The 26,150-nt window shown below is 39.5% G+C and overlaps 2 protein-coding genes across 5 annotated transcripts in view; one reads left to right on the top strand and one right to left on the bottom strand.

Moving 5' to 3' along the window:
- Positions 1-2,048, bottom strand: part of TMCO3 (transmembrane and coiled-coil domains 3) — a 28,659-nt gene extending 26,611 nt beyond the window's left edge. The window contains exon 1 of one of the 4 annotated variants that reach the window (XM_054975013.1): positions 1,960-2,048. The gene's annotated coding sequence lies outside the window, so the exon portion shown is untranslated. Of the gene's footprint in view, positions 1-91; positions 111-1,429; positions 1,515-1,608; positions 1,681-1,959 lie in introns of those variants that run through there. The other 3 variants (XM_054975010.1, XM_054975012.1, XM_054975014.1) reach the window with 3 other exon arrangements.
- DCUN1D2 (defective in cullin neddylation 1 domain containing 2) lies at positions 2,046-26,150 on the top strand. Its single transcript, XM_054975016.1, has 7 exons — positions 2,046-2,171; positions 4,178-4,394; positions 11,887-12,055; positions 14,558-14,688; positions 21,763-21,845; positions 22,258-22,354; positions 22,760-26,150. Exons 1-7 carry the CDS (start codon positions 2,091-2,093, stop codon positions 22,837-22,839), a joined length of 858 nt encoding a protein of 285 aa, XP_054830991.1. The 5' UTR covers positions 2,046-2,090; the 3' UTR covers positions 22,840-26,150.

Below are 26,150 nucleotides of genomic sequence, written 5' to 3'. Positions count from 1 at the left end.
ATCAGCCCTTCATACCGGATAGGCATCAAACCTATAATTCTTTTTCACCCTCTTTCTTGCCTCTTTCTCTCCCACATTCTCTTTCTCTCACTTGTTCTGTTGTTTGATGATAACTGATGATAATTCCTTGACTTCTTCTCCACCTTCCTGATTGTTATCTTCTCCAGAGACTGTGTGAGCCTTGTAGTTAAGGATCATTACAATCCTGGTTCTGTACTGTCTTCTATATCCCATGCCCTTCTATATCCCTTAATAATCTTGGTGCCAAGCCAAACAGTGACTGTCTTTTGAGATCTCCGCACATTTTCAATAGGATACAGATACACATTTCCTTATTTGTGCAGTTCCATACTTAATAAGGAACTGGAAACCAGGAACTAAATTCCGCTTTGTAACAGACACAACCAGAGTGTGAGGGGCAAAGGCTGTACAGCATATTTACATTATACAGTATTCATGCTTTGCTTATTAGCCGGTTGGTTAAAGCAAACAAACTGGGCCACACCTGAACCAGATGTCTGTGGTTTCTTTTCTGTCTCTTAAAAGGAAGAAGTGTGTATTCACAAAACATGCCTATACACTAGAATATATTGATTGCTTTGAAAGGTAACACAAAGTCATGGGGAGCACCAACAGGGGCTTGTGGGAGAGAATCCCACACAGTTATTCTACAGCAGCCAGAAGGCAGTGAAGGACAGGGAGAAGACAAGAAAATAAAAGCTGCATACACTTTCACACACAGGCTCATACCCTTCTAATCTAAAGGCTAATTCGCAACCCCTAACAGATTTAAAATCCTAGATTCGTAAGTGTGCATTGAACAAGAGACCCACTGTTTTAAAGGCTAATTAAACCAGGAGTCTGGTGACCCCTTAAAGTTTAACCAAATTTATCCCCCAAAAAGCTTTCAAGAGTCATAGCCAACTTCATCAGATACACTAGTGTGTGTGTGTGTGTGTATGTATGTGTATATACACACATTAGATCAACGCTTTTATGTTCATAACAGAAAGGCGTGGGTGGGAGACGAAATGCTATAAAGGCTAGTTTTAAAGGTCTAAGAAAAACAGTTAGATTCAGGTAGGTAGCCGTGTTGGTCTGTAGTAGATGAGCAAGATTCAAGTCCAGTGGCACCTTAGAGACCAATAAGATTTTCAGGGTCTGAGAAAGCTCCCTTCTTTGGATACCCACAGAGTGTAAAGGCCGCGGAGGATCTACAGAAAGCCCACTCCTCCTGTAGCAATGAGTTCCATGGGGCTTTTTCAGCCCTCCGAGGAATACACCCTTCCCACGTCTCAGCTTTCTACCAATCAAAAGCGGCTGTTACCAGTATTTTTACTGCCCTTCCCTGCATCTCCTGCCTGAATTCTCCCGCCGCCCCCGGAAAATCCAAGGCAGAAGGGCAGGTTCCCCCTCACAGCCCACTCACCGCACGGGAAGGGCCAACGACAGACCAACCGACGCCGTCCCGCTAAGCGCCAGCCACGTCCCCATCCTCTGCACACCACCTTCCCTACCCTCCCTCCTGCCCGACAAGCAGGCGTACTCCCCGCCCCCCCACAATAAAGGCTACGGCTCCTTTAAATGCCGGACTGCCAGTCGCCTCACCAACCCATAGCAAACACCTCCCGCAGCCGCCGCTTTTCGGTTGCATCCCTTCAGAATGCTTCGAGGCAGACGGTACATGCGCACGGTATCTTCCTCCTTCACCCACGCTTATACTGGGCTTTATGGGAAATGTAGTTCCCACCCCGTAGGGACTGGATTCTCTGTGGGCGACTGCTGTGCATTGTGGGAAGGCTAGGAGGAACAAACCCGTGCCCTTTCGTTTGCGGCGGACTGCACTATGGGCAATGTAGTTCATACTTTCAGATTTCGTCGGGCCTTGTTGAGTTCCCGGCGCGCTGCTACCTCTACGTCGTAGTGGCGGTACAATAAAATAAAACTTAAAAACTTTACCTAAGTGAAGCGGCATAAAAGAAAAGAGTGAAGTACGAGATGTCTTGACCTTAGAGCCAGAGGACGGCAAGCAGTTGAGGGGACTGGATAGGGTGGGGGTGGCCGGACAAGCGAAGGAGCCCGGTACGCGCATGCGCAAGAGGACGCCGTGGCGGCGGCGGCAGCGCTGGCGCTGGATAGCGAAGTTGGGTGAAAGCGCCGCTGATAAAATGGTAGGTTTGGGGGAGGGGGAGGAGAGCAACTGCCCCGGTTGTGATACCCCCTCCCTCCTCCGTGGGCTGGAAGATAGGAAGCGAAGAAGGCTCCTCCTGAGGGATGGGGGGGAGACCGGGACAGCCTCCGCCTCAGAGCGAAGTGCAGAGCACCGTCCCTCCTTTCTCTCTCTTGTTCCCGGTTCCAGTCCCCGCCGCCCGCCTTCGGTGGGTCAGGGAAGGTCATGAGGGGGGACGGCCAACGAAAACATCCCGCGCTGGCGGGAAAAAAGGGCTTAAAGATTTTATTCCTCTCCTTCCTTCTCGCCCCCCCCCCCAAGTCTTCCTCCGCTTTCCTCCCCTGAAGGAGAGACCGGTGGACCTGAGGCGGACACAGACCTACAGGGCAGGCGGGAGATTGTCCGTCAGTCCCTATTGGTATTTTGGGCACACGCACCAGCTACAGCCGAGGCTCTTAGTGGTGGCACTACTAGGACGGAGCTGACTCTCAGCACCAACACGTACCTTTCCCTTTTTTGGGCAGGGGAGAAGCTGGCAGGTTGCTGGAGCCTGACCTCTCTTCCCCTGCCACACGGTTGTTGGCTCTCGCTACACTCCTGCTTTTTACAGATTTAGGCCAAAATCTTAACATTATATATGTTTGTCTATTTTATTTTTGGCCAGCCTTTTCTTAAGAAGCCCTAAGCTGTCCTGTGGAGAACTGGGGAAAGTTTGATTTATAACTGCATCTGAGCTGCAGGTGTGTGTGTTTGTGCAGCGAGGCTTTTTCTTTTACACTGTACAAGTCTGTGTGGTTGAGGCCAAATACCTTCCACACTCCTTTTCTGGTTCCCTGTTGATACTGTGTGACTATCTGCCCACACAGACACGCACAAATGCACACACATCGTTGTTCTCTTGCTAAGCTGAAATGAGCAGTTTCTCTGAGAGGAAGCAGCATTTAAGTGGCAGTGTAAAATTGGAAGTTGAAAGAACTTGCTTTTCTGCCCAGATTCCCGATGCCATTCAGTAATAAACTATTGATGATGGGGAAAATATATATGCTACTTGCCTGTAGAAGCATTAATATCTTGAAAGCCTTGTCCCTGGAAAGTGAATTATGAATGAAAATCATCAAAGACCATCAAGAAATCAAGCCTAACTGTAAAGCATTTTTGTAGGTGGTAAAGATGGAAACATTTTGCTAGAATTTCTTCTTCAGCAAAGTAGCTGCTTGGGCCAGTTCATAAAGATGGCCCAGTTGGGAAATATTACAGTCTCATATGTAGTTAATTAATCATGTGTGACAAGCTTTGTAGCAGATTCATGCAATTTCTTACACTAAGGTGACTTTTGTTTAGGAAACTCCCTTATGAGCGATGTCCCTAAATCACATATCAAAGTAAAAATCACCACAAGATATTTCAGGGTCATGTGGGTAGTACAGAAATATAATTAAAATATTTAAGCAAATGGAATGCACATTTAAAGTGACTATCTTAATTTTCATTTTTTATTTTGTAACCACAGGCGAATTAAGTGCCTACTTCTGAAAATGCCCTCTGCTGCATTCTCACTTATATTCTGTGTAAATATTTTCAGACCTTTTGAACATACTGTGTTTTTTAAGAGCAGAGATTTATTTTTATCACAGTTTCATTTGTTTATTACAGACTTTTTTCTTTGAATAAAGTTCTGTAACTTTAATTAAAAGTATGTGAAGAATTTAGGTATTCAAATGTTGGAAGCCAATGGTACAATTAAGGGTATAAAGCTTAAGACCGAAATGTATTGTTCTTATACATTTTTAAATTTAAAATGTACATATAGATGCTGTCATTTCAGTTTTCAAAAGAAAGTACTGTCGCTACAGAAGAACAAAGGTTTTTTTTATGTTATTCTAAAGTGAAATTTGTCACTAAACAGAAGAACTAAATCCTTCTTAAAGATAGGCAATTATAGTAGAATTCTGAAACAAACTTCTGGATTAGCTTCATCGGCTCTCCTGCTTCTTTTGCATCCCAAAGCATAAACTTAAATCGTCTCAGAAGGACAAGGTCCGCCAGTTTATGGCATTTACCCAGGCTGGTGAAAGGACTGCTATATACTGCTTAATGCAGAATGAGTGGAAACTAGAAGTGGCAACAGACAACTACTTCCAGAACCCAGACTTGTACTACAAAGAATCCATGAAAAATTCAATAGACAGAAAGAAATTAGAACAATTGTATAACAGGTACAAAGGTAAGGTTTGTTTTTTCACTTTTTCTTTTGAACTTGATTTCTACTTTAGCTTAGAACATCACAGAAAAGGTTTCAATCCTGCGCACACTTACTGGGAAACAAGTCCCTGTGGAACCCTGTGGAAGTTACTTCTAAGTAAGCATTCAAGTCCCAGGGTATAAACATAAACATAATATTCTGTTTTAATGATCCGGCTATATATTTCTATTGCAAATGAATCCTCTCAGATGTGAAGCTGAAGTATTTTTCTGTTATATCTTACAATATTCTATATGTGAAGTGATTTATTTTTAATTTTAAAGCAATATAATCAGCAGCATATACACTGGTATTAAAGAGAAACTCTTAACTACTTAACTATTTGTATGTGTGAAACATGCTGTCTATAATATATGTATATTACAGTATTTGATTCTTTGCAAATAAAACCAGTATTGGGGATTTTAAAATTTAACTGTTAAACTCGATACTACTCCGCGACCAGCTCTTTTGCTGTACCATGAACTGTGGGCATAAATCAGATGAGCATCCGAATATTGGTACTGTGTCTCCCCACCACATTGCTTTCAGTGGAATGTGAACTTGGATAAACATCCAAATATACTTAGCACCTACACTGAGATACTAATATGTACTCTAGTGCAAGTGTAACTGAAACCTGTGCAGTGCAGATATGTAGTGTATACTCTCACCTGTGCAATTGGATGTACATCTCATTTATGTTTGTGGTGCTTGGTCCAGCAGAAATCCTGTTTCTAGTTGCGGATATCCTTAGTTGTATCAAGGCCTGAGTCTAAAGTCTGCTCTGTGTATCTGCTTTTCAAGTTCTAATCTTGAAAAGTTGTACCAATTCTTTCATGGGAATATGAAGTTTAAAAAAATTCTCAATTTCAAGAACTGATTCAAGCATAGAAATATGGAATTATGGTAAAACACAATCCCTCGTTCCATATTTGTGCTCATACTGTACAGTAACAATTATTGTAGCTTGAGGTCGCTAATAAATCATTGATGAAGGGAAAAATTACATGTGGAGCTTTTAAAATTAAGAGGAAAATTGGCATGAAGGACATGAAAAACTAGTAATATAACTGAAATATAAATGCATATAAGTGTTTGCATATACATGCTTTCCTCTCACAGAAGATTTCATCTCCAGCTCATAAGTTATTCTATATTGATATGTGCTGCTGAGCACGAGGGTCTTGCCCACTTAACCGATGCTTTATCCCAGGTGCTGGATGCAAGGTTCTCCCCCCATGCAGCAACCAAATACCCCAATCCAGCAACAGTGATTCTTCTTCCAGAAATAAGTTTTCTTTTAATGTGCTACTGAGTCTTCTAAGATCAGGATATTAAGGTATAATATATATTTAAAATAAATAGAGGGTTAAATCCACTTTAAGGTCAAATAGTTCTTTTACGCAACTATCTGAACTTCTTGTAAATGCTTGGTATATACAGAAGCAGTGGAGAATGTGCTTCATTTGTCCCAATTAAACTTGCAGCTTTTTCACTAGTAATTTAAACTACTTTTATTTAAATATGTACTTTGCTGGGATTTTTATTCTGTATCTCAGAAGTTAAAGTTAAATGATGTCAGTATTTTGAAACTGATGCTAACTTGAAAAGTGAGTTGATCTTCCAGTCTTACACCTTGATCACAAACATGGAGGTTTCTATCCAGTAACTCTGTTCTGCTGTTGGAAAGACATTTCCACTGTAGAATAGGGGTGAGTATCTCCATCAATTTCTCCCTCTCACTGCAGACCCTGACATTGTGCCCAGCATTGTTCTAAGAGATCCCTAATACTAGTAGCATGGGTGGGAGGGCTACAGTGGCCAAAAGAGAAAGGAAAATCCTGTTGCACAAGCTTTTTGCTCATGGCTGTGTCATTGGATATAATCCAGAACCCTATATGTGCATTGGTTAGAACCATATACATGCATTGTTTAGAAAAGTTAAACAATGCAGGGCACCTGTTTGCTTCCTCATGTCATTGTTAATCTGTTTGCTAACATTATTCACATCTTAGTAGTTTTATTTCTTTGTTAATGCCAGTCATCATTCTCTAAAATTCCAAATCTACAAGATTTTCACTGTCATTGTATCTTTCTCATTTTTAATAAGGAAATCTTCTCCTCTGGATTCTATTTTATTCATTGCTTATATAGTGGGTATCCATCTTTGCCATTTTCCAGATTTTTTTATGATCTTTGCAATTCTTGGGCTTCTGCATTCTAGAGACACAACAGTTAAATAGTGAAGTGAGAAGGTGCAATTGATTGATATTTGGTCCTGCTCTTAAATCTCCTGTTGTATTTTATGTAGGAGTAGGAGTACATTTCACATTCATATGTTTGAGTATAGCTTTGCAATACAGTGTGTGTAGATACAGAGATAGAGAGATTCCAAAATTGTGGGACCTTTCAGCCCTGAAGTTGCTGCTTCAGACTAAATACAAAAGATTTGACTTATAAACATCCTTTCGTAAAACTGTTTCCATATATCTAGTTATTTTTCTCTTTAGTTATACTCCTCAGCACATTTACTTAGGTTTTCTGCATTGCTTCTCTACTTGCAAATCAGCATCCATTGACATTTGTAAATTTACTTAGGAGTGAAATAAGTAAATTGTTATTGATAAGTAAATAGCACAGAGTCTTGTTATTGATAATAGTGGAGTCCAAAACTTTTTCTAGAGGCATCAGCCCAAGGGCAACCGCTTTTAAATTGTTGAATCAATTCAATACAGTTTTAGCTGACCAACAAATGATTGGTTTGTTTGCCAGTGGGACTTGGTTTCTTGCTTTCTTTTCCCTGCTGCGTACTGGGGAAGAGTGGCAGACAGGTTATGTGTAAATTTGTAACAGCTCACCTGCCTCCAGCCGTTTACAGTTATGTTGTTTTCTAGCACAAAATACTGACCGGCTTCCCTGTGCTTCCATGTGCTGCTGACAGCTTTTTGAAAACTTCTTACTAATGTAGTAGAGTGTACTAGACAAACTCTTGTTTGCCATAGTTTTATTTATTTATTATTTACTTCATTTATACCCCACCTTTCTCTCCAGTGGGGCTCAGTACAGCTTACATCATTCTCCTTTCTTCTATTTTACCCTCACGACAACACTGTGAAGCAGGTTAAGCTGAGTGTGGGTGACTGGCCCAAGGTCACCCAGCAAGCTTCTGTGGCAGAGGGTGAATTCAAACCCAGGTCTCCCAGATCCTAGTCTAACCACTATACCACACTGACTGTCTGGTTAAATTTATGGTCGCAGTATTGGTGGATCCTTGTTAGTTGGGGTACAATATTATAGTAAGCTGTTTTTCTTCTGGTGTCTTCTATAAAACTGAAATTGAATCCCACAAAGACGGAGGTCCTGTATCTGAGTCATGGATTGTTGGGTTCAGGGATCTGGCGCCTGATTCTCAATGGGGCGCCTCTTATGCCTGCTCCGGCAGTTAGGAGTCTGGGGGTGATACTGGATCCTTATCAATGGAAGCTCAGATCACAGTGATTTCCAGGTCTGCCTTTTTCCATCTGCGAAAGGCCAGGCAGCTTGCCCCTTACCGTTCAACCCATGACCTAAAAACAGTGATCCAAGCAATGGTCACTTCCAGACTAGACTACTGCAACTCGCTCTATGCAGGGCTTCCCTTTGGTCTTGTCCAGAACTTACAGTGGGTCCAGGATGCAGCTGCACGCGTCCTTATGGATACTCCGTACAGGGCGCATGTAACTCCTGTACTAAAACGGCTGCACTGGCTCCCCGAGGAGTCCCAGATCAGATTCAAGGTCTTGGTTTTAACCTACAGAGCCCTTAGTGGACTGGGACCAGCATATCTATGGGACCACCTCTCACCGTATGTGCCCTGGAGAGTGCTTTGATCAGCTGGTAAAAATCTGCTGGTGGTCCCTGGCCCCAGGGAGGCTCACCTGGCCTGGACCAGAGCCAGGGCCTTTTCAGTCCTGGCCCCAACCTGGTGGAACTCTCTGTCTGCAGAAACCCGGGCCCAACAAAATATGCTATCTTTTCCTCTGACCTGAAAGAGAGAGATGTTCCACCAGGCATATGGTTGAGGCTAGGTTATGAATGAGCCTTCCTGCCAGTCTCCTGTTGGGAGGGAAGGGTAGTGGAACTCTCTGTCCAGCTTCCGTCAGTGAGACTGCTGCTGCTGCTCTCTCCATCTCCCGCCCATAGATCTGTTTATTTGGTGTGGGGTAAATTGGGACCATCATCTGAGTTTTTATGATGGGACTGTATGTTATTTATGATTTTAATGTAAATTTTAATGCACCTTTTAATATATTGTTATTGCTCTGAGCCCGTTTGCGGGGACAGCGGATTAAAAGTCAAATCAATCAATTAATCGATCATAATAGGAAAGAAAAATATATGTTAAAGATTAATATTCCCTTATAACATTGAGTGATAGTAAGATGTACATTATCTTACCCTTCTGCATCTCAAAAAGACATCTATTGATGTTTTGGAAATACGAAAACTTTGCTAATATTTCATAAGAAAGAAAAGTATTAATAAAATACTTTAATCATCTGACTGCTCTATAGATAGTAATAGATAATAGATTTTAAGTTAATAATAATAGATTTGAAGCTAACAGATAGGGCTTAGTTTAACAAAGCAGAATGTAAACATGATATAATGAGTTACAGAAAAAGGGGATAGATTAGGAATAGATTAAGATATAGGGTTGGAAAGCTGTTGGAAGTCCTGAAAAAGGGGGGGGGCGAGGGAAAGGGGGGGGAAATGGTATTGAGATGTTATTTGAAAGTTGTATGTATTAATATTCTCACCTAATAAAAAAATTTTTAAAAAAATAATCTGACTGCTCTAATAGAAAACATGTGGTAACAGGTTTCTCTTTATTAATATTTTAGTAACTGTAAGGTAAGCAATTATTCTATAGTTTAAGAGAGATCAGAATTTCTCATATGCATGACAGCTCCCACAGCAGGATGTTGGGGAAAGGGATGAAGGGCAGATTAATCCATATTATTAAAATCAGAAAATCTTTTCTTCCCGTGTACATGATTATCTAATAACCTCTTACAACAGTTGTCTGTTCTGCCAATCTCTCTAAATACATTTATGGATAATTGTGAAAAGATGTAGCCTTATGTCTTATTGCTTGTTAGGCATATGCTAGATGTCCCCTAGATTCCTGGTATGCTCATGCTCATCGGATAGAGGAAATAGTTTATTTTTATTATGGTTATGGAGAACATAAATAGCTAATGGTGGTGAAATACTACTTAACAGAACAATGTGAAATACAACAAACAAAAGTTTATTTTAAATGTCAGTATGGTGCTTAGCTGTAACATTAACATTTGCAGGTTCTCTATACCATTTGGGGAATATTACTTCAAATTTTGTAACTGAATTCTTAAGAAGATCATGGGACATAATAAGCTTGTTGATACTATAACTTAAGTTGTGGTACGTGGAATAAATTCATTAAGTTGAATTTTGTAGCTTCTGTTAGTTTTTTGCCATATAAAACGTTCAGCCTGACATTTCCCTAAGGAAGTTGGTAGTAATATGCTGTTTTAAGATCTAATAGTGTTTACTGAATAAATATATTAGGCACTGAAAACAGCCTGTCTGGAGTCTTGCATTAAATTTGTTTTTTTTGGATGGTAACTTTTATAGATGTAAACCTAATAAAACTGGAAATTTTGCCACTGGATTAATTTGAGTAAAAGTTGGTCCATAAATTCCCTTTCCTAAGCCTCTTGAGCTGACATACTTGCCTGAAAAAACTCTTACATTAGATTTTGTTTTTGCTTTTTGTCACTAATACCTAAGCAGTGAGATTGGATTACAAATGACTCAACCCTAGATCCTGTTGAATTTCTTTTTTGAATGTTACTGTTTAGATACCTTGGCGTGTTTTATTAGTAGTAAATTTATAAACAAGAAGCTGCAATATATCACAGAAAGGGGAAACACCTGCTCCCAAATCCCTCCCTCCAGGATTGTGCTTGCTCTCATGGGCTTAAACAGGCTAGTTTCTCCTCTCCCCCTTTCCTTTTTCTTCTTTAACTGATTAGTAATTGCTCACAACATTCCATGACTCTTGGAGTGTATTCAGGTCTCTTGCGGGGATGGGGGCAGGTCTTTCCCTTTTTGTTAATTTACGAAATTAACAAATTTTCTGCATACTTGGAAAATTCCCTGAATATGTAGAAATTCCTAATTTATCTAAGGATGTTTACATTGTGCTGCTTTCCTGTTGGAATTTGACAATTAGATTTAATATTAAGTGTGCTGATGTGGCTCCTACCCTATCCTTCCACTTCAGTGAGCAGAGTTTGAAGCCTTCCTCCAGCCTATGGAGCTTTCTTATGGTTTAAGTGATTCCTCTAGAAGAAGGCTCCTTGGGCTTGAGGAAGGTTGAATCCATAGCTGAGATTATTCTGATGGGCATGTTTCACTAAATCAAGTGGGCCATAACCAGACATACCTGCAGATAACAGTGTTTTCTTTTTAATCCACTCTCTGTTAACTTCATTCAAAATCTGTTTGCCTCATGTAATTCTCTCTGCCCCAGTATGGGCTTCCCTCTGTTAATCCTCATTCTCCACACACACTCACACACTTTATTGCATAGTCTGTCTTCTTTTTCAGACTGGTCTCTAGATCCTTTATTCTCTTTCTCCAGCAGTATCTCTGCGATTCACCTCTTAGTTATCATTATTTCTTCTCCCACAATGCTCTCTGCAACCCTTTCCTTCTACATAACTTCGTGTACACTTTCTTTTCTACACCCTCACATTTGCAGTCTTCCCTTATTTTCTTCTGTCTCTTTTCTGGTCTGTTCCTGTCCTCTCCACCCCCTCACACTTATCTCTGTCTCACTGAGTTTAGTGATAACACCACACAAGGCATTTGGTTTCTGAGCAGTTCATATACAGATACAGGCAGTTATGCAGTAGCTGCTGTTTGGCTGCATCAGGCTGGGAAAAATACTGCCACTATGTTCTTCTGTATACAAAGAACAAAAGAACCACACATTTTGTGATGTAGGCATTCTCCCATCTCACTCCCCTTTGAGGGGGCTGGGGAGGCCTATAAAGAGATGGAAAAGGCCCCCAAACAATTTTCCAGGGGATACAAATAAGAAGGGAGGCATAGTTAGCATACTAGTCTTATGTTACACAGTGTTGTTTTAAAATATGTTTTCCTGTTATTGTTGAAAATCACTATAATTTACAAAGAAAAGGCCTTTCATATATATGCATATTCATCAGGTGACCTATTGAGGACTTTATTTATATAGGCATAAGTCATGCAGTAAGATTTGAAAGCTTTTTTCAAGGAAAAGAGTTTAATTTTTTTTTAAGTTTACTTTGTAACTGAAGAACAGATTTTGGATATGATTTGTGATAATGAACATTGATATATGGTCTGCAAATTCTTAATGTAAATCATAACATTTTATTTTGTTCTTTTTCAAATGCAGACCCACAGGATGAAAATAAAATTGGCATTGATGGTATTCAACAATTTTGTGACGATTTGAGCTTGGACCCTGCCAGCATCAGCGTTTTGGTCATAGCGTGGAAATTCAGGGCAGCCACTCAGTGTGAATTCAGTAAGAAAGAATTTGTAGATGGCATGACAGAATTGGGGTGAGTATGGCTGCCTTTCTTAGTAGAAAGGTCTGTCTTTGTAGATCAAAGTTCTTGCTTATTTAATTTGTATTTCCGTCCTTAACTTATATTCATATGACCTGAACTGTGATAAAAGAAATCATTTATATATAAAGAAATCCAAAGATTTCTTCGTAGCATTTACTGCCACAGTGCCTTCAGCCTACAAGGTAAGCCACTTTTTAAAGTAAACAGTGGCTTGCCTTGATAACTGTGAGATCTGTCTCAATAAAATCTATAAAAACACTCTTAGCTGTCCAAAAGACTCCGTAAGATGTCCATAAATGTTTTGGAGTTGAAGCTTTTCATAGTTAGTCTGATCTGTTTTCCTCAGTCACTGCACTTGGCCGGTTAATTTTGATTCAACCCACGTGTGTGTCTTTTGGAGTATCTTTCCAAGCAGCTAGGTCACTTTTTCTGTTCTTGTTTCACTTGAAATCTAATTTATCTGACTTAATCCACAGAAGATGAAGACGGTGAAGTTAAAGGCAGCCTGTTCTGGGAATTGCCTGACTTGCAATTTAATAGCATGAATATTTCCTTTTTTCATCTTATGTTTGAAACACAAACATTGCCTCTATGCACTCCAGAGAATTGTGAGCATTTTACCTTAAAAGTAAATCTTGTCACGGTTACCTGTACCTTTGACTTCCTGCTCATGATAGCATCGAACTTCATTAAAATCGTATTTGAAGTTTCAGAATGTAAAGTAAAAACAAAATTGCAAGTGATAGCCTATGTTTTCTGGAATGTTTTATTGGTGCTCAGTTGTTTTCATATAAAGTCCCTCGCCTCCAGTCCATCACAGTGTGAACAAGAAAGGGGAATAGAGCCTGTACATAGTTTTGCAGGGTTTTTGCTATGAAGGTTTGCAGATGATCTGTGCTTGTATGAAATTAGTGCCCTGCATAGCTGCCACTATAGATCAGTATGAGGAGAGCAGGTATCAGAGCCCACTTTTTTACACACACACACCAAGTCAAATTATGTGCAACAGGCCCTTTATGCCTCAGTTGGGCAACATCAGGGGCTCTACAAAGACACTGCCCGGAACGAAGAAACAACCTGAACCAATTCTGTTGAGCGTCTAGACAGTTAATTCAGGTGCAGAATGCAAAATCCATGTCACTGCTTCCTCACATGAAGTGGTGGGTTTCATTTTGATATATTGTGGGAGCAATCCTCAGCAGGTCTACTTGGACGTAAGTCTCATTTTATTCAATGAGGCTTACTCACAGGGAAATGTTTTTAGGATTGAAGCCATTGTTTTGTTATTTGATTTATAGGCATTCATACACATTAACATGGGTCTGGGAATGTTATATTTGCCCTATAGTCTCCTAACACTAGCATGGAGGAGGTGAGCATCTGTAAGGGACATACGGTTTTTTCATACCTCAGCACCTGCATTTACTGGGGTAATATACATTTTTTCACAGTTTTAAAATGGTTTAAAATTGTATTGTGGTGGCAACTTGAAGTTTTCATTTTATTGATTTTAGCTACATGGGGAAGGGCTGTTTTATGTCCTGAAAGTAGAATAATGATTGAAGAAAGTAAATGAAATAATTGTTTAATTCTTTAGATCCTGGCCATAGGAATAGGATGATGAACTTTAGAATAACCTGTGTTTATAGTCATAGCCTTAAGGAGGGAATAAAATTAACCCCAAGAAGTAGCAAAAATTATTAAAACTTTGCAGTCTTCTACAATTCCATCTTCAGACTTATTGAGGTTCTGTTGTTCAGTGGTGTTTCATGCCACATCTCTTAATTGTTTGTAAATTGCAGTAGATGCACTGACAATTTTTGAGGAATTTTTACCCTCAGTTACACTGAATGGGAAAGTAAAATGAGCGTATAGGTTAAATTGACAAGTATATTTCCTCCCTGGTGATTTTGCTGTTCCATTCCTTACTGTCCAATATAAATCCATAATGGAGCATAGGTTCCTTTTTGTTGGTTTGTTTTGTCTTTTCAGCTAGATATGTGCTCAAACCCATGTGTTTTTTCCATCTGTTTAACCCCTGCACTGAAATAGATCAGCACGCTTTTTAAATGAGTAAAAGCTTTGTTAACCAGCAATCTGTTAACTGGTGAAATAAGTTAACCAGCATGCTAGAGAATTGCTGTCTGCTCTTCCCAGCAGCTGTGAGAGGGCAGTGGCCATGCCTGAGGCTTGGCTGACACTGCTGCATTTTTTCACCATTAGGCTGAGTCTTTTGGCTAACAGCAACCAGCTACAGTGGAACAGGTTGCTGTTCCTGGCCAGGTCTCGGGTATAGCTGCCTTGTATTTGGCGTAGTTGCTGCTCACCCCTGCTACCAGGAAAAGTTTTATTAACTAATGTATTAGGTTATAAATTTTACAAATTTAATCAAAATCAATACCCAACGAATAATTGTAAAGTTGTTTATTTTTTACAAATGTTCTTGTCTCTTTTTGATAATGACTTATTGAAATAACATCATCATTTCATCAGGTGTGATACTACAGACAAGTTAAAAGCTCTTTTGCCAAGACTGGAACAAGAATTAAAGGACCCAATGAAATTTAAAGATTTTTATCAATTTACGTTTAACTTTGCTAAGAATCCTGGACAAAAAGGTTTAGGTAAGTCTACAAAGTATGGTGAAATACTGTATTCAGTTAGGGTTCTTTCAGTAAGCTTCTTCACTACATTTATCATGGACAAATTGAAAGTTTGATCTGGCATGTTCTTTTAGCTTGAGGCATTCTGTCTAGATTGTAAAATATGGCCATTATAACCAAATAAATTCATTAAAAGTTCAGTAATACCTCAAAATCCTTTGTTGGTCCTGAAAATGCAATATGTAAAAATATAAAAGTTTATAAAAGTTTCCAAATTTATATTTTACATAAAATCTTTAAAAATACCTTGATCCACAAATCTCTAAATCCATTGATCCAGTTACTTGTTTTAGAGGAGTTCAAGTTCATCCTGCCAGCTACCAAAACGTCTGTTTAGAAATGGGATAACTGACTGCTCATCTGTTGGCAGGATGAGACATGGACCCAAACCAGTACATACTGCTGTGGATGTTAAATTTGTTTGTATAGCGTCATCAGGATATATAGGCAAAAGACAGGTCCCTACCCCCAAGATCACACATGCAGGCTTTTAGTTTATCTTGGGCAGCTCCCTTTTGTGTGCACAGGATCCACAACCTGCAAAGAGGTCTACTTACATAAGTCTGCTTCCATTTAGTGGAATGTGGTTTGTTAATAGGAGCCTGTTTGGGTGTCATACTTTATAATGGGCATACAGGTCCCTAAATAACTCACCCAAACACCATGCTTAAACAGTTGTTAATCTCACAGAGATTTGTGAAAGCTTTTTTCCAGTTCTTGTTGAAATCTTCAGGCTTGTTCTGCATTGGTTAGATAATTTGTTCAAGGCCCTTTCTCAGTTATAGTGTAAGAGGTCAAGCTAGTTCAGTGTTGAGGTTTCATATGTAAATAACGTTCAGTTTTTATGTCTGACTAAATTTTGAGAATGTGCTTCCCAAATAATGTATTTTTTCAGTTGTAATTAAAAATTCCTTTTGGCATAGAAGGGAATGCTGTTTGGGGGGATTTTTTTTACTTTAAATTACATGAAAGCAAGTACAATATGTGAAGTTAGTAAATTTCTGTCTGTCAGATTTTTATATAATGTGGAAATACATCAGTTTAAACAAATATTTAGTAGACTCTGTTCAGATGAATTAATGCAAATAGGAGATGTGAAACATGACAAATACATTGCCTTTGTGTTAAATGCTGTTATGTGGTAAATCACCTCAGAACTACATTTTTCAACAACGTATGGACACTTTTAAGAGCTTTTTCACACAGTCATTCATATGATGACCTAGTTAGCCATTGGTCAGCAATCCAGCAGATGATACATTTTAGAATTCTTCTGGATGTATGCTCCTACACATGCCCAATAGGGGAAAGCACATTTAGATTTTAAATTTTCTTTCAGTTCACCTCTCCTTCTGGGAGGCAAAGATGAAATAAACATTCTCTTTGAGGAGCAATCTCTGTAGCTCTGTAGAGAGGGGGAATTGACAACGCCTTTCAATCTATCTTTTAGAACTCGGCTTCCTGGCTAACATTGCATCTCCCTTCACTTGAGCATCCTCATGTAATTTGTCTCGTGTGTTTTAGCTCTCAGTGGAAAGGAGTCATGGAACCTAACCCTTAGCATTCAAGTTGCCATAGACTCTTATTAATGTTGCTTATTTGGCTACCTTGTCTATTTTTTCATGGTTATTAGTTTACATGAAGTATTATATTTGATTTTAAAAAACGATTGAAAATGAAAAAAGGCAGAAGTGGCTTCATTAGTTAATCTTAGAACTAGGGCAATGGTAGTTCATTTGTTTTTATAACCATTAAGTAAAAAATATTAATGAATCAGGCACATAGTTAATTAAACCAGAATTTAAGAGGAATTTAAAATGTGTGAAAATTGCAAAATAACCTGACACCTTTTGAAGAAGCTAATACAAGTTTTTCCACTTTTGTACTACCAAAAATAATAATATTATAACAAGAGGTGGTTGGATCAGAATAGGTGAAGCAGATTCAGCAGTTTAGGTCTCTCTCTCTCTCTCTCTCTCGCTCTCTCACACACACACACACACACACAAACACACACACACACACCACTTGCAGAGAAAAAACAGTAGAGTATAGTATGTGTCAGTGGGGTACATGAAGGACAAAACGTTCAAGAAGCTAACATGTCAGTAAGAAGAGTTTGTTTCAAAAAAGAGAGGAGATGCAGTTTTTCATTAAGAATGTAATAGGTATTCTAGAAGATTTAAGTATTGAATTGTATATTAACTATAATATTCTTCCAAAAGAAAGCTTAAGAGTAGGGCTGTGCACTTCGAGTTGCTTCGGAATGCTTCAGTATTCCCCGAAGCAAAGCTTTCCGAAGCATTCGGAAAGCTTCGGGGCTTGTTTAAAGGGCTTCAGGGCTTGTGCGGTGGCTCCAGGCCAGCTCCTCTGCCGCTGCCTCCGGCCTTTCCTGCCCCTCAAATGGCCGCAGTGTGCCGGCGCCGTGGCGGCCATTTGAGGGGCAGGAAGGGCTGGAGGAGGCGGAGAAAGCACTTCCTGCCCCTCAAATGGCCGCCGCAGCTCCAGCACGCCGCAGCCATTTGAGGGGCAGGAAGGGCTGGAGGAGGCGGCTCCAGCCTTCCCCATCACCCCGCAGGCTCGGGCGGTGGCGCGGTGGCAGAGGAGCTGGCTGGCTCCAGGCCACACATCCTTGTGCTGCTGCCACCGCCACCACCCAGCTGATAACCCAGGTAAGTGGGTGGGAGTTGGAGGGATCTCCCCAGGGTTGGGTGGGGGTGGAGGGGTCTCCCCGAGGGGGTGGAAGTGTTGCCCCAGGGACGATGGGTGGTGGTGGTGGGGAGTCCCCCCCCCCCTCGCTTCAGTATGCTCTGAATCTTCACAGAGCATACCGAAGCGATTCCCAAACCTGGATTTGGGGGTATTCTGAATCGGTTTCCCGCTTTGGGTAAACCCGAAGCGGGAATACCGAATCTACCCGTGCACAGTTGCTACTTCCCATATAGAGATGCCTTGTTAATTGATTAGGATGATCTACTAAAGGGATTGTGTTGTATTTCAGCTGTGCTAAGTATTTAAACAGAGATTGCTTGTTTGATAAAAGATACAAGTCATTGCTACAACTCTTGCATCTAGATACATCAAACATTTGCTATCTGTTGTGACCACACATAGATAAAGATGAAGAGCCAGCATAGTGTGTAAAGCCAGTATCTTGTAGTGGTTAGCATGTCAGACTAGGAATACCCACTCCGCCACAGAAGCTTCCTGGGTGATCCTGGGTCAGTCACCCACTCTCAACCTAACCAACCTCACAGTGTTTTTTTTTTAAATCCAAATTTAATACAAAAAATGATAAAACCGTACTGTACAAACAAGAAAGGGATTAAAACTAAGCCATAAAAGACATTATCAAAACCACTCTTGGCAAATTGTTAAAAACCCAAGAATTACAATAAATGAGCATTTAAACTTTTGTTGCATTGGGGGAATTACTTCTTTGGCATTTAAAACATCTAAAATTGGTTTCCAGATTTCATCGTATTCAAATAAAGGGACTGTCATATGCAAGTTCCCAAAAAATGGATTATGCATAATCCTACCCATCAAATATTGCTCCCATATTTTCTGATACCATTTTTTTAGCAATGGGCCTTTGAGGGATTTCCAATTCCCAGCAATGACCAGACGAGCAGAGGCAACTAATATCGAGACAAGAGATCTGGTATTCCACAGAGTTGGGCCAAAAATCCAATAGGAAAAATTCTGGGGAATATGGCAATGAAACCCATCATGTTGAATATCTCTTTTGTTTTGAGGGTAAAATGGAGGAGAGAACATTGTAAGTCACTTTGGGTCCCCACAGAGGAGGAAAATGGAGTATAAATAAATAAAATCAGTCTGTTGTTAAGTTTTGTCATTGTTCGGCATACTTATACATGTATGGTATAAAAATCAATAGCGATGACAAGAGTCCGCTATATTTCAAAACCCAGCTCCTGTTCTTAAATTAATGTACAACTCAGACGGAGAGCCAGCCTTGTCGTGGAAGGTCAGACACAGTGGTGACAAATGTCATTTGAAGGGACTAACAAGATAATGATTGCTGTCTCCAGAAGGAACTGTTTGCAGTCATTTATTGAAAATCACATACTGGCTGCACACATATATATTGGAAATGATGAGAAGCAGATAGGGCAGAATACCATAGATCTGTATTGTAAATGGTTGTCTGTAGTAGGAATAGCTTCCAGATGAGCAGGCAGGGAAACTTTTACAAAATCAGTCCCACTGCCCCTTAGTTCACAAGTGACTGACAGTAGCAGGCTAGTAAAAAAATACATTTAGGCTAGGAACTTCTGCAGGGTTATTTATGAGGTAATTTTCATTATTGAGGCCTGATTTAAGATCTGGGTTTGAGATTGGGACTATCTTGGTCCATCTTTTCCAGAGTGGAGCTATGGGTGGTGCATGAGATCCAGACCTCAACAGCTTTTGGTACTGTTATCCATAATGTCCTTCAGGACTGGTTGGCAGAGTTGGGGACTGCACACTCCAGTGGTGTCAATCCTGCTTGGTTGATCAGTTCCAGAAGATGGTGCTCAGGTACACTTGTTTGGCTCTGTGATAGTTGAAATACTGGTCCTATGAAGGTTCTTTTTCTGTCCCCAAGTTTAATATCTACCTGGAATTGCTGCTAGAGGTCATCTGGAGATTTGGACTGAAGTGTCATCAATAAGTAGATAGCATCCAAATCTATTTCTGCATTTGTGGAGAAACATGGGATAGGAGCCAGTGTTTGGCTCTTGTGGCTCTTTCTTATATATCCAGGGTAATGCCAGTTGCCACCTCAGGAAGGAATTTTCCTCCAGGACAGATTGGCCAGGGATCCTGGGGGGGTTTTGCCTTCCTTTGGGCATAGAGCACAGTTCACCGAGGGAGGGGGGGGGAATATAGCTGTGAATTTCCTGCATTGTGCAGGGGGCTGTATTAGATTACCCCCTGGGGTACCTTCCAGCTCTGTTTCTTTGAGATGTCCTGAATCTTTGCAGGCAACAATGTGCCCATTACTGAATCTCAGTACAGGGAAGACTGAGGTGCTATTGATGGTTGGTAATCAGGATTTGTGCGCTCTTCCTGTGGTAAACGGGGTTGCATTCCCTCTCTAATGAACAGGTTTGCAACTTGTGAATTTACTAAATCTGGATCTACTGATGGAGGTGCAGATCAGCTCTGTTGCATGTGGCATTTTTCATCAGCTTTGGCCAGTTTGACAGCTGCAGCTCTTCCTTGCAATGAACAAGTGATAGTGTGGTAAATCTGACTGCATAACTGAAACAGCTACATATGAGGAACCACTTCTTTCTGGTTACTTGCTAGATGGATTTTTGCCAGTCTGATTTTTTTATTGCGCTCTTGTGGATTTCGAGTGAGGCATCCTTCTGCATAGTTTGCAGAAGGATGGTGAAGTCTGGTTCCGCGTGGTTTTACTCCATGTGGAGTAGTAACCATGCAGTTGTTTTGGCCATTCCAATTCATACAGTGAAAGACATTTATAAAAAATTGATTAAAGGGGCAGATTACTCAATGTATGGCAGGACTACAGCTTCTTAATGTCAGCACTTTCAACATAGCTTTGTATTCATTCTTGTACAAACATTGAGTGTGCTGCTAGTTTTTATCAGTAAGAGCCATATAAAAAAATATAGTGCTATGTCTATTGGTTGTTCTGTATTTATTGCAATATCTTTGCGACTCCCAGTGCCCTTTGTATTAGATATACATCCTACACATTTTGTGCTATTGTGGACATTTTACCTGTCTTTGGAGGCATTATGTTTGTTTTGTTCAAACAAAAAATACCTTGTAAAAGTAGGACTAGAAAAACTCCAAATCCAAACACCATAGAAAAGCTTTTGAAGCAGGTACGAAAGATTTTGGAAATACTGTCTTCAGCCCTAAAGGGTTACTCTTTGTGGCTCACCGAAACAGCTATGTTGAATTCCCTGCGGTGTTTATCATGGAAATTACCAACTGGTAAATTCATGAGGATGCATATTAGTGGTACCATTATAGTATACCATGCTCTGTCTATCGGCATCAACTATAGTGTTCCATTTAAATATTGCCACAGCATAAGTGAGGGCAGACAGGTAGAATATAAATTTTGAAAAATAAATAAAAATAAATGTTTGTCGCTCTTATAATGTTAAGTTACTGGTATGGCAATTCCGTTTCTGTACAGATTTGAAAATGTTTACGGCACAGTTCAGCTAAAGCTTGATGAGCATAACGTGTGCCTCAAGTAGGTGCTGATCTCTGATAAACCTGGTTCTTGTAAATTCTAAGATAAATTTAGTTCTAATCTTGGGGATACTGAGTTCAGTGCAGCATATGCTTGAGTAAAAATGTGTAGAATTGGCCTGCAAGAAATTATAAATGAAGAAGTGTTGGTTTTAAATCTTAATTTATGTTATCTGAAATAGTTTAATGTTTGAGCAAGACTCATCTCTTGGTCCTGTATATTGGTACAGTATGCTAATTTCAAATGGCTGGGGTTGAGACACATTTTGAAACTTGTACTAGTCTGACTAGTTGCTGGACATCAGTAATTTGAAGTGTTGGAGCCATCTCCCCTCCTTCTTTGAGAATTGTTGGGGAATCTTTAAGCATATTGTTGTTCTAGATCCAGAGATGTCCTTTGACTGATAGAAGGCGAATTCTTCTGTGAGTGGAGCTGCTCCACATGCTACTATGTTTTAATGCCATGATTGTTACTACTTGACATATCTTAATTATACAAAGGAAGAAAGTAAATGCAAAAGGTGTATACTTTAAAATAGAAAAAAATCCATTATATGTGAAATAACCTGAACCACCACTCAGGCTAGATTATATTGGAATGACAAAATTAGCAGTCTTAAAATACGTCACTTTTGTAAGCATGTATTATGGAGGAGCATTAAACAGATATCAATAGATACATTTTTTCTGGGCTTCCTTCCATCATATATTGGCTGTCATAATAACCCTATTTTATATAAACACGTGTCTGAAAAGATTTCTCTCTTTACATGGTATATTTATTTCTTTCAGATCTAGAAATGGCAATTGCATATTGGAATTTAGTCTTATCAGGAAGATTTAAATTTCTAGATCTTTGGAATAAATTTTTATTGGTAAGTAGATCTGTGTGGGTGGTTATATGCCAATATTAATGATTTCATAAAGGCATTTAAAATCAAGACTTTAAACGTTTACAATAAAAACCTTGGGTTGTGTATCATGATAGAAGGCACTTCTGTCGATGGAATGGATCTTTCCTACCTTCTGCTTTAGCCCACTGAACCTTCCTGAAGTGCTGCCGCCAAGGGGCAGAGGATCTTCAAGAGAAGTAATGGGTCAAATTGGGAACCTCCCAATGAGATGGGGAAATCAGTGACAATCACTACCTTTCACTGACTAAAACAGATCTTGGATCCAGCCCTTTGCCAGTCTAATCACTTTGCTCAGTTCTTCTGTCCAGTTTTTACAGAACTTGCTGCAAAATCTGAAAACCATGGGTATCCTCTTGTTTTTATTGTTGCACAGGAACATCATAAAAGATCAATCCCTAAAGATACTTGGAATCTTCTTTTAGATTTTGGAAATATGATTGCAGATGATATGTCAAACTACGATGAAGAAGGTAACTGATGTGAATTTTTAAAATTAAATGCAGTGGCTGAAGTTGGGTTGTCCATTAACAAACCACCCTGTCAGCCCTTTGGATGAACCTGAGTAAACAAAAATCAAAAGAAAATTGTTTATCCCTAGAAATAATTACTCTTTTTAAATTTTAAAATGTCTACTTTTTAGATAAGGTTTTGCTATAAAATACAAATGATGTTTGGCTTTAAAAGGCAGGTCAGTGCAGTCTAGTTTACTATTAACATCTGGCCATACAGGCTTAGCTTTGTCCTAAAAGAGTGCACACACTTTCAGATATCCCGCAGGATAATATGCGTCAAGCTGTGAATAAGATGAATGTGTTAAAGATAAAATCTTCTGCTTTAATAAACATTTAATTCAAAACTGTTTGACCCTTCTTTAGGAGCATGGCCAGTTCTAATAGATGACTTTGTGGAATATGCACGACCAGTAGTCACAGGAGGAAAGCGTAAAGCATCCTAACCATAGCCTCTCCTCAGTGGACTTAAGATTGCAGTATGAACTGCATAAGGTAATGAAGACATTTTGGCCAATAACTGTGCACACTGTTCAATAATCGTGGTGGGATGCCACTGACAGAATCGAAATCACTACTTCTGCATCAAAGAAAATGATGGCTGACTCATGGACTCTGCAAGAAGAAAGTCAGAAGATAGCCCAGGCTGTTTGTAGGATATTGGCTTCAATTATTGTACTGGTTGTATCATATAGGATGTAGATTTTGCATGATTTTATACTTTGAAGAAGTTTAACTAGAGGCCATTTTAGTAAAGTTTTGACAGCACAGCATGCCGTTCAGTTCATAACCCAGGGTGAACACCAGCAGTTACATAATTACAACTGTATTATATTGTACTTATATTAAAAGCAGTATTTGTGGTATATAAATTAAATCTCTAAATAAAATGTGTGCTATGTGGTATTTTTATACAAGTTAAGCAGCTGTATAGATCATGCAATGAAATGTTTAACTGATACATCTCTTCAGCTTTTTGCCAGGATTTTAGGCTTATGAAGAGATCAGGCAAACCCATTTTTAAAGTCTGATTTTTCTCAGTCCAGCATTATCCTAAGAGAGAGTGGTTTGTTCTTCCTCAGTGAAATCGTATGACACCTCTAATGTTAATAGTTTTCATGTAGGAACAACTGGAGAGGTCTTGAGTTTTTCTTGGTCAATGACTGCATATATTAAGAACACTATGGATATAATTTCTCCAAAATTGAAGGCTCAATAAGTACATTAAATATCCCTAGTAGGAGAGATAAGTATATGCATAACTCTTCCACCGAATGCTTACATCTGGGTTGATTTGTGCCCACTGTCTGAGTGCTGAGTGACTTCCAACTGGTGGGTTAGATACTAATAGTAATTTAGCCTTCAAAAAATGAGTTATACCCTATTCTTATGTGGGTCACATAAGGAGCACTACCATTTTCTTAATTTAAAAAAGCTGTGTGGCAGAGGTATGATTTTAGCAAGTAGATATTTCTCACCCCGGCATGGAAAGCTCTGTCTCCTAAAATTCCTTGTTGTAGTCAACTGTTAATATTGTGAGAGCCCTGCCCTTTTTATCTGGTAATCCTAGAGAAACAAGGCAAAAGAGGCCCCTTTATACAGGCTGAGTCTGATAAGTTAAAAAGTTACTGCAATAGTGGGTTGTGAGAGCCTTCCAGGTGAGTTGCCAGATAGCCAACAGAGTGTGAAGTCAGACAGAATAAAAATCAGCTTCAAAACAATATTAAAAAGTAAAAAATTCTGCCTAGTAAGAAATTTGAGAACTATGTTTGAGATCTTCAAATGTTGCCTAGCTTTTATTTCTCCACTAGATGTCAGTATGCTAGCTCTTAGACATCTTGCATCCTTCTATCCAGTTAGAATGGAGCTGTGAAATATGCTATAGCACTACCAGAAGAGTGTTCCTCTACCTTGATGTTTGTCCACAAATCTATCAGTACTAACTTTTTTTTAAAGGTGGACTTTACAGCAAGAAAGGTCAACAATGGCTATAGTGGTGGGGGGAAGGTGAAACTGTTCTTGTTCAGTGGTATATAAATGCTTATCCTTGAAGTGTTGCACTTTTGATGCTAATAATTGATCACTGTTGCCCAAACACTTCTTATTCTAACAATTATAATGTACTTGATACACATTACAGATTAACTTTGAAAACCTTAGCAGCATAGTGTTAACTGGTTTACATATGAGCTGCTTGATACACTCTGTTGGGAGTTGTCGTGTTGTAAATTTGGGTTTCACAAGAGTCCAAAAGTTGATTGTGACATGAGGCTGCAACTTATGGTAAACAATCTCTGCAAATCCGAGGCGTGAATTCAGCTCCCTACCTAGTTGCTTGGTGCTGCTGCTAAGTTGCAGAGAGGTCTGACGGAAGATTAGCCTGTTGTGCATTTTTCACATGACCAAGAAGAGTTCTCATTTACTACCAATATATGTATCAATCTACAAAATGCTATTTGTCTTCAATTTATTTTCTTAAAATGGAAGGTCATCAAAAAGTGTGTGTGTGGGAGGGGTGCTACTATAAGCATAAAATACTACATCAATATTTTTCTCTTCATCACAAAACAGACATTTGTGTTTCATGTAAGGCTGGGTAAGAATGATTTGCTCAGGTCTGCAAGACCAGTTTAGCCTTCTCTTGTCATAAGTGGTTTTACTTGGCTTATCAGCTAGGTGCCTGTGACTGTCTCTCTGATTAAATGCCACCCCCCCCCCCCCCAGGCAGCAACCTCAATGGCAGTGTAGGTATTGCTGCCTTGTGGAGGGCTGCATTTAATCTGCATCTCCAAAGTTTGGTTTGAGTGCTGGGTTATGTGCAACAGAGGGATGGCAGTGTTTGTAAACTCTGCAGTAATTTCAAGCGTGCGGCCTAAAAAGTAAAGTATGATTTGTTAAAACTGCCTTGTTTTCCTTTTTAACAATAACTGTAACAGGGAACTGAAGCAGGAAATACTCTGTCAGTCTTTTTGAATTTGGACCTTCTCTTCCAAGTTACTGATGAACTTCGAAGTTGCTTGATTTGTAAAGCAATTTTTGTATTACTGTAATAAGGAACATTTCATATTCCCAAATGCAGTATAGAAAATATTAAAGATGGCCTTTCATTCTAGCAATGAGTGCTAGTTTTGCTTAATTTGCAATCCACCTTACAAAACTGCCTCTTCAAGGGATTTGAACTACTTGGTATTTATATGACACAAATGTATCTATATCTTAATCAAGTAGTTAAAAGTTGACAACCCTACCTCACAGTAATTGTGAGGAAATACAGATGAAATAGCAGTGTACTACTTAAATTTCTCCTGTATGAATGTTGCCAGAGAATCAGAGATCATGATGGAAACCTGAAACCGCAACGCTCAGCATCCTTTGGGAATGCCTCGTTTCCCCAAACAAAATAAGATTCTAATCAAGGAGCAAAATGAGAGGAAGCTGTTTGGATGTTGTCATTTGGTATATGGTTCACATCAGAGCATTGCTAAGTTACCTGCAGGGTAGGCAAATACAAATACAGTTTAGTTTAGAAATCAAGTAGGCAGAGGCTTTCCATGGTGTGCTGAACTCTACAATTTCTTGTTCTTCAGGCTTCTGTCTCCAGAAGAAATCAGTGTCTCTCTTATCTCTTGTTTATTTGCCCACCACACCCAGAGAGTGATGAGTGACAGTAGGACAAAAATCAAAGAAAAACACGCTCATTTGCTCAGCCTTAAAAATAAACCTCCTGATTACAGCATGTGTTTTTCTAGGTGTAGAG

This window comes from Eublepharis macularius, chromosome 3 (assembly GCF_028583425.1).
Source record: "Eublepharis macularius isolate TG4126 chromosome 3, MPM_Emac_v1.0, whole genome shotgun sequence".
Lineage (NCBI taxonomy): Eukaryota > Metazoa > Chordata > Lepidosauria > Squamata > Eublepharidae > Eublepharis > Eublepharis macularius.
This window is presented reverse-complemented; position numbering and strand designations above follow the sequence as displayed.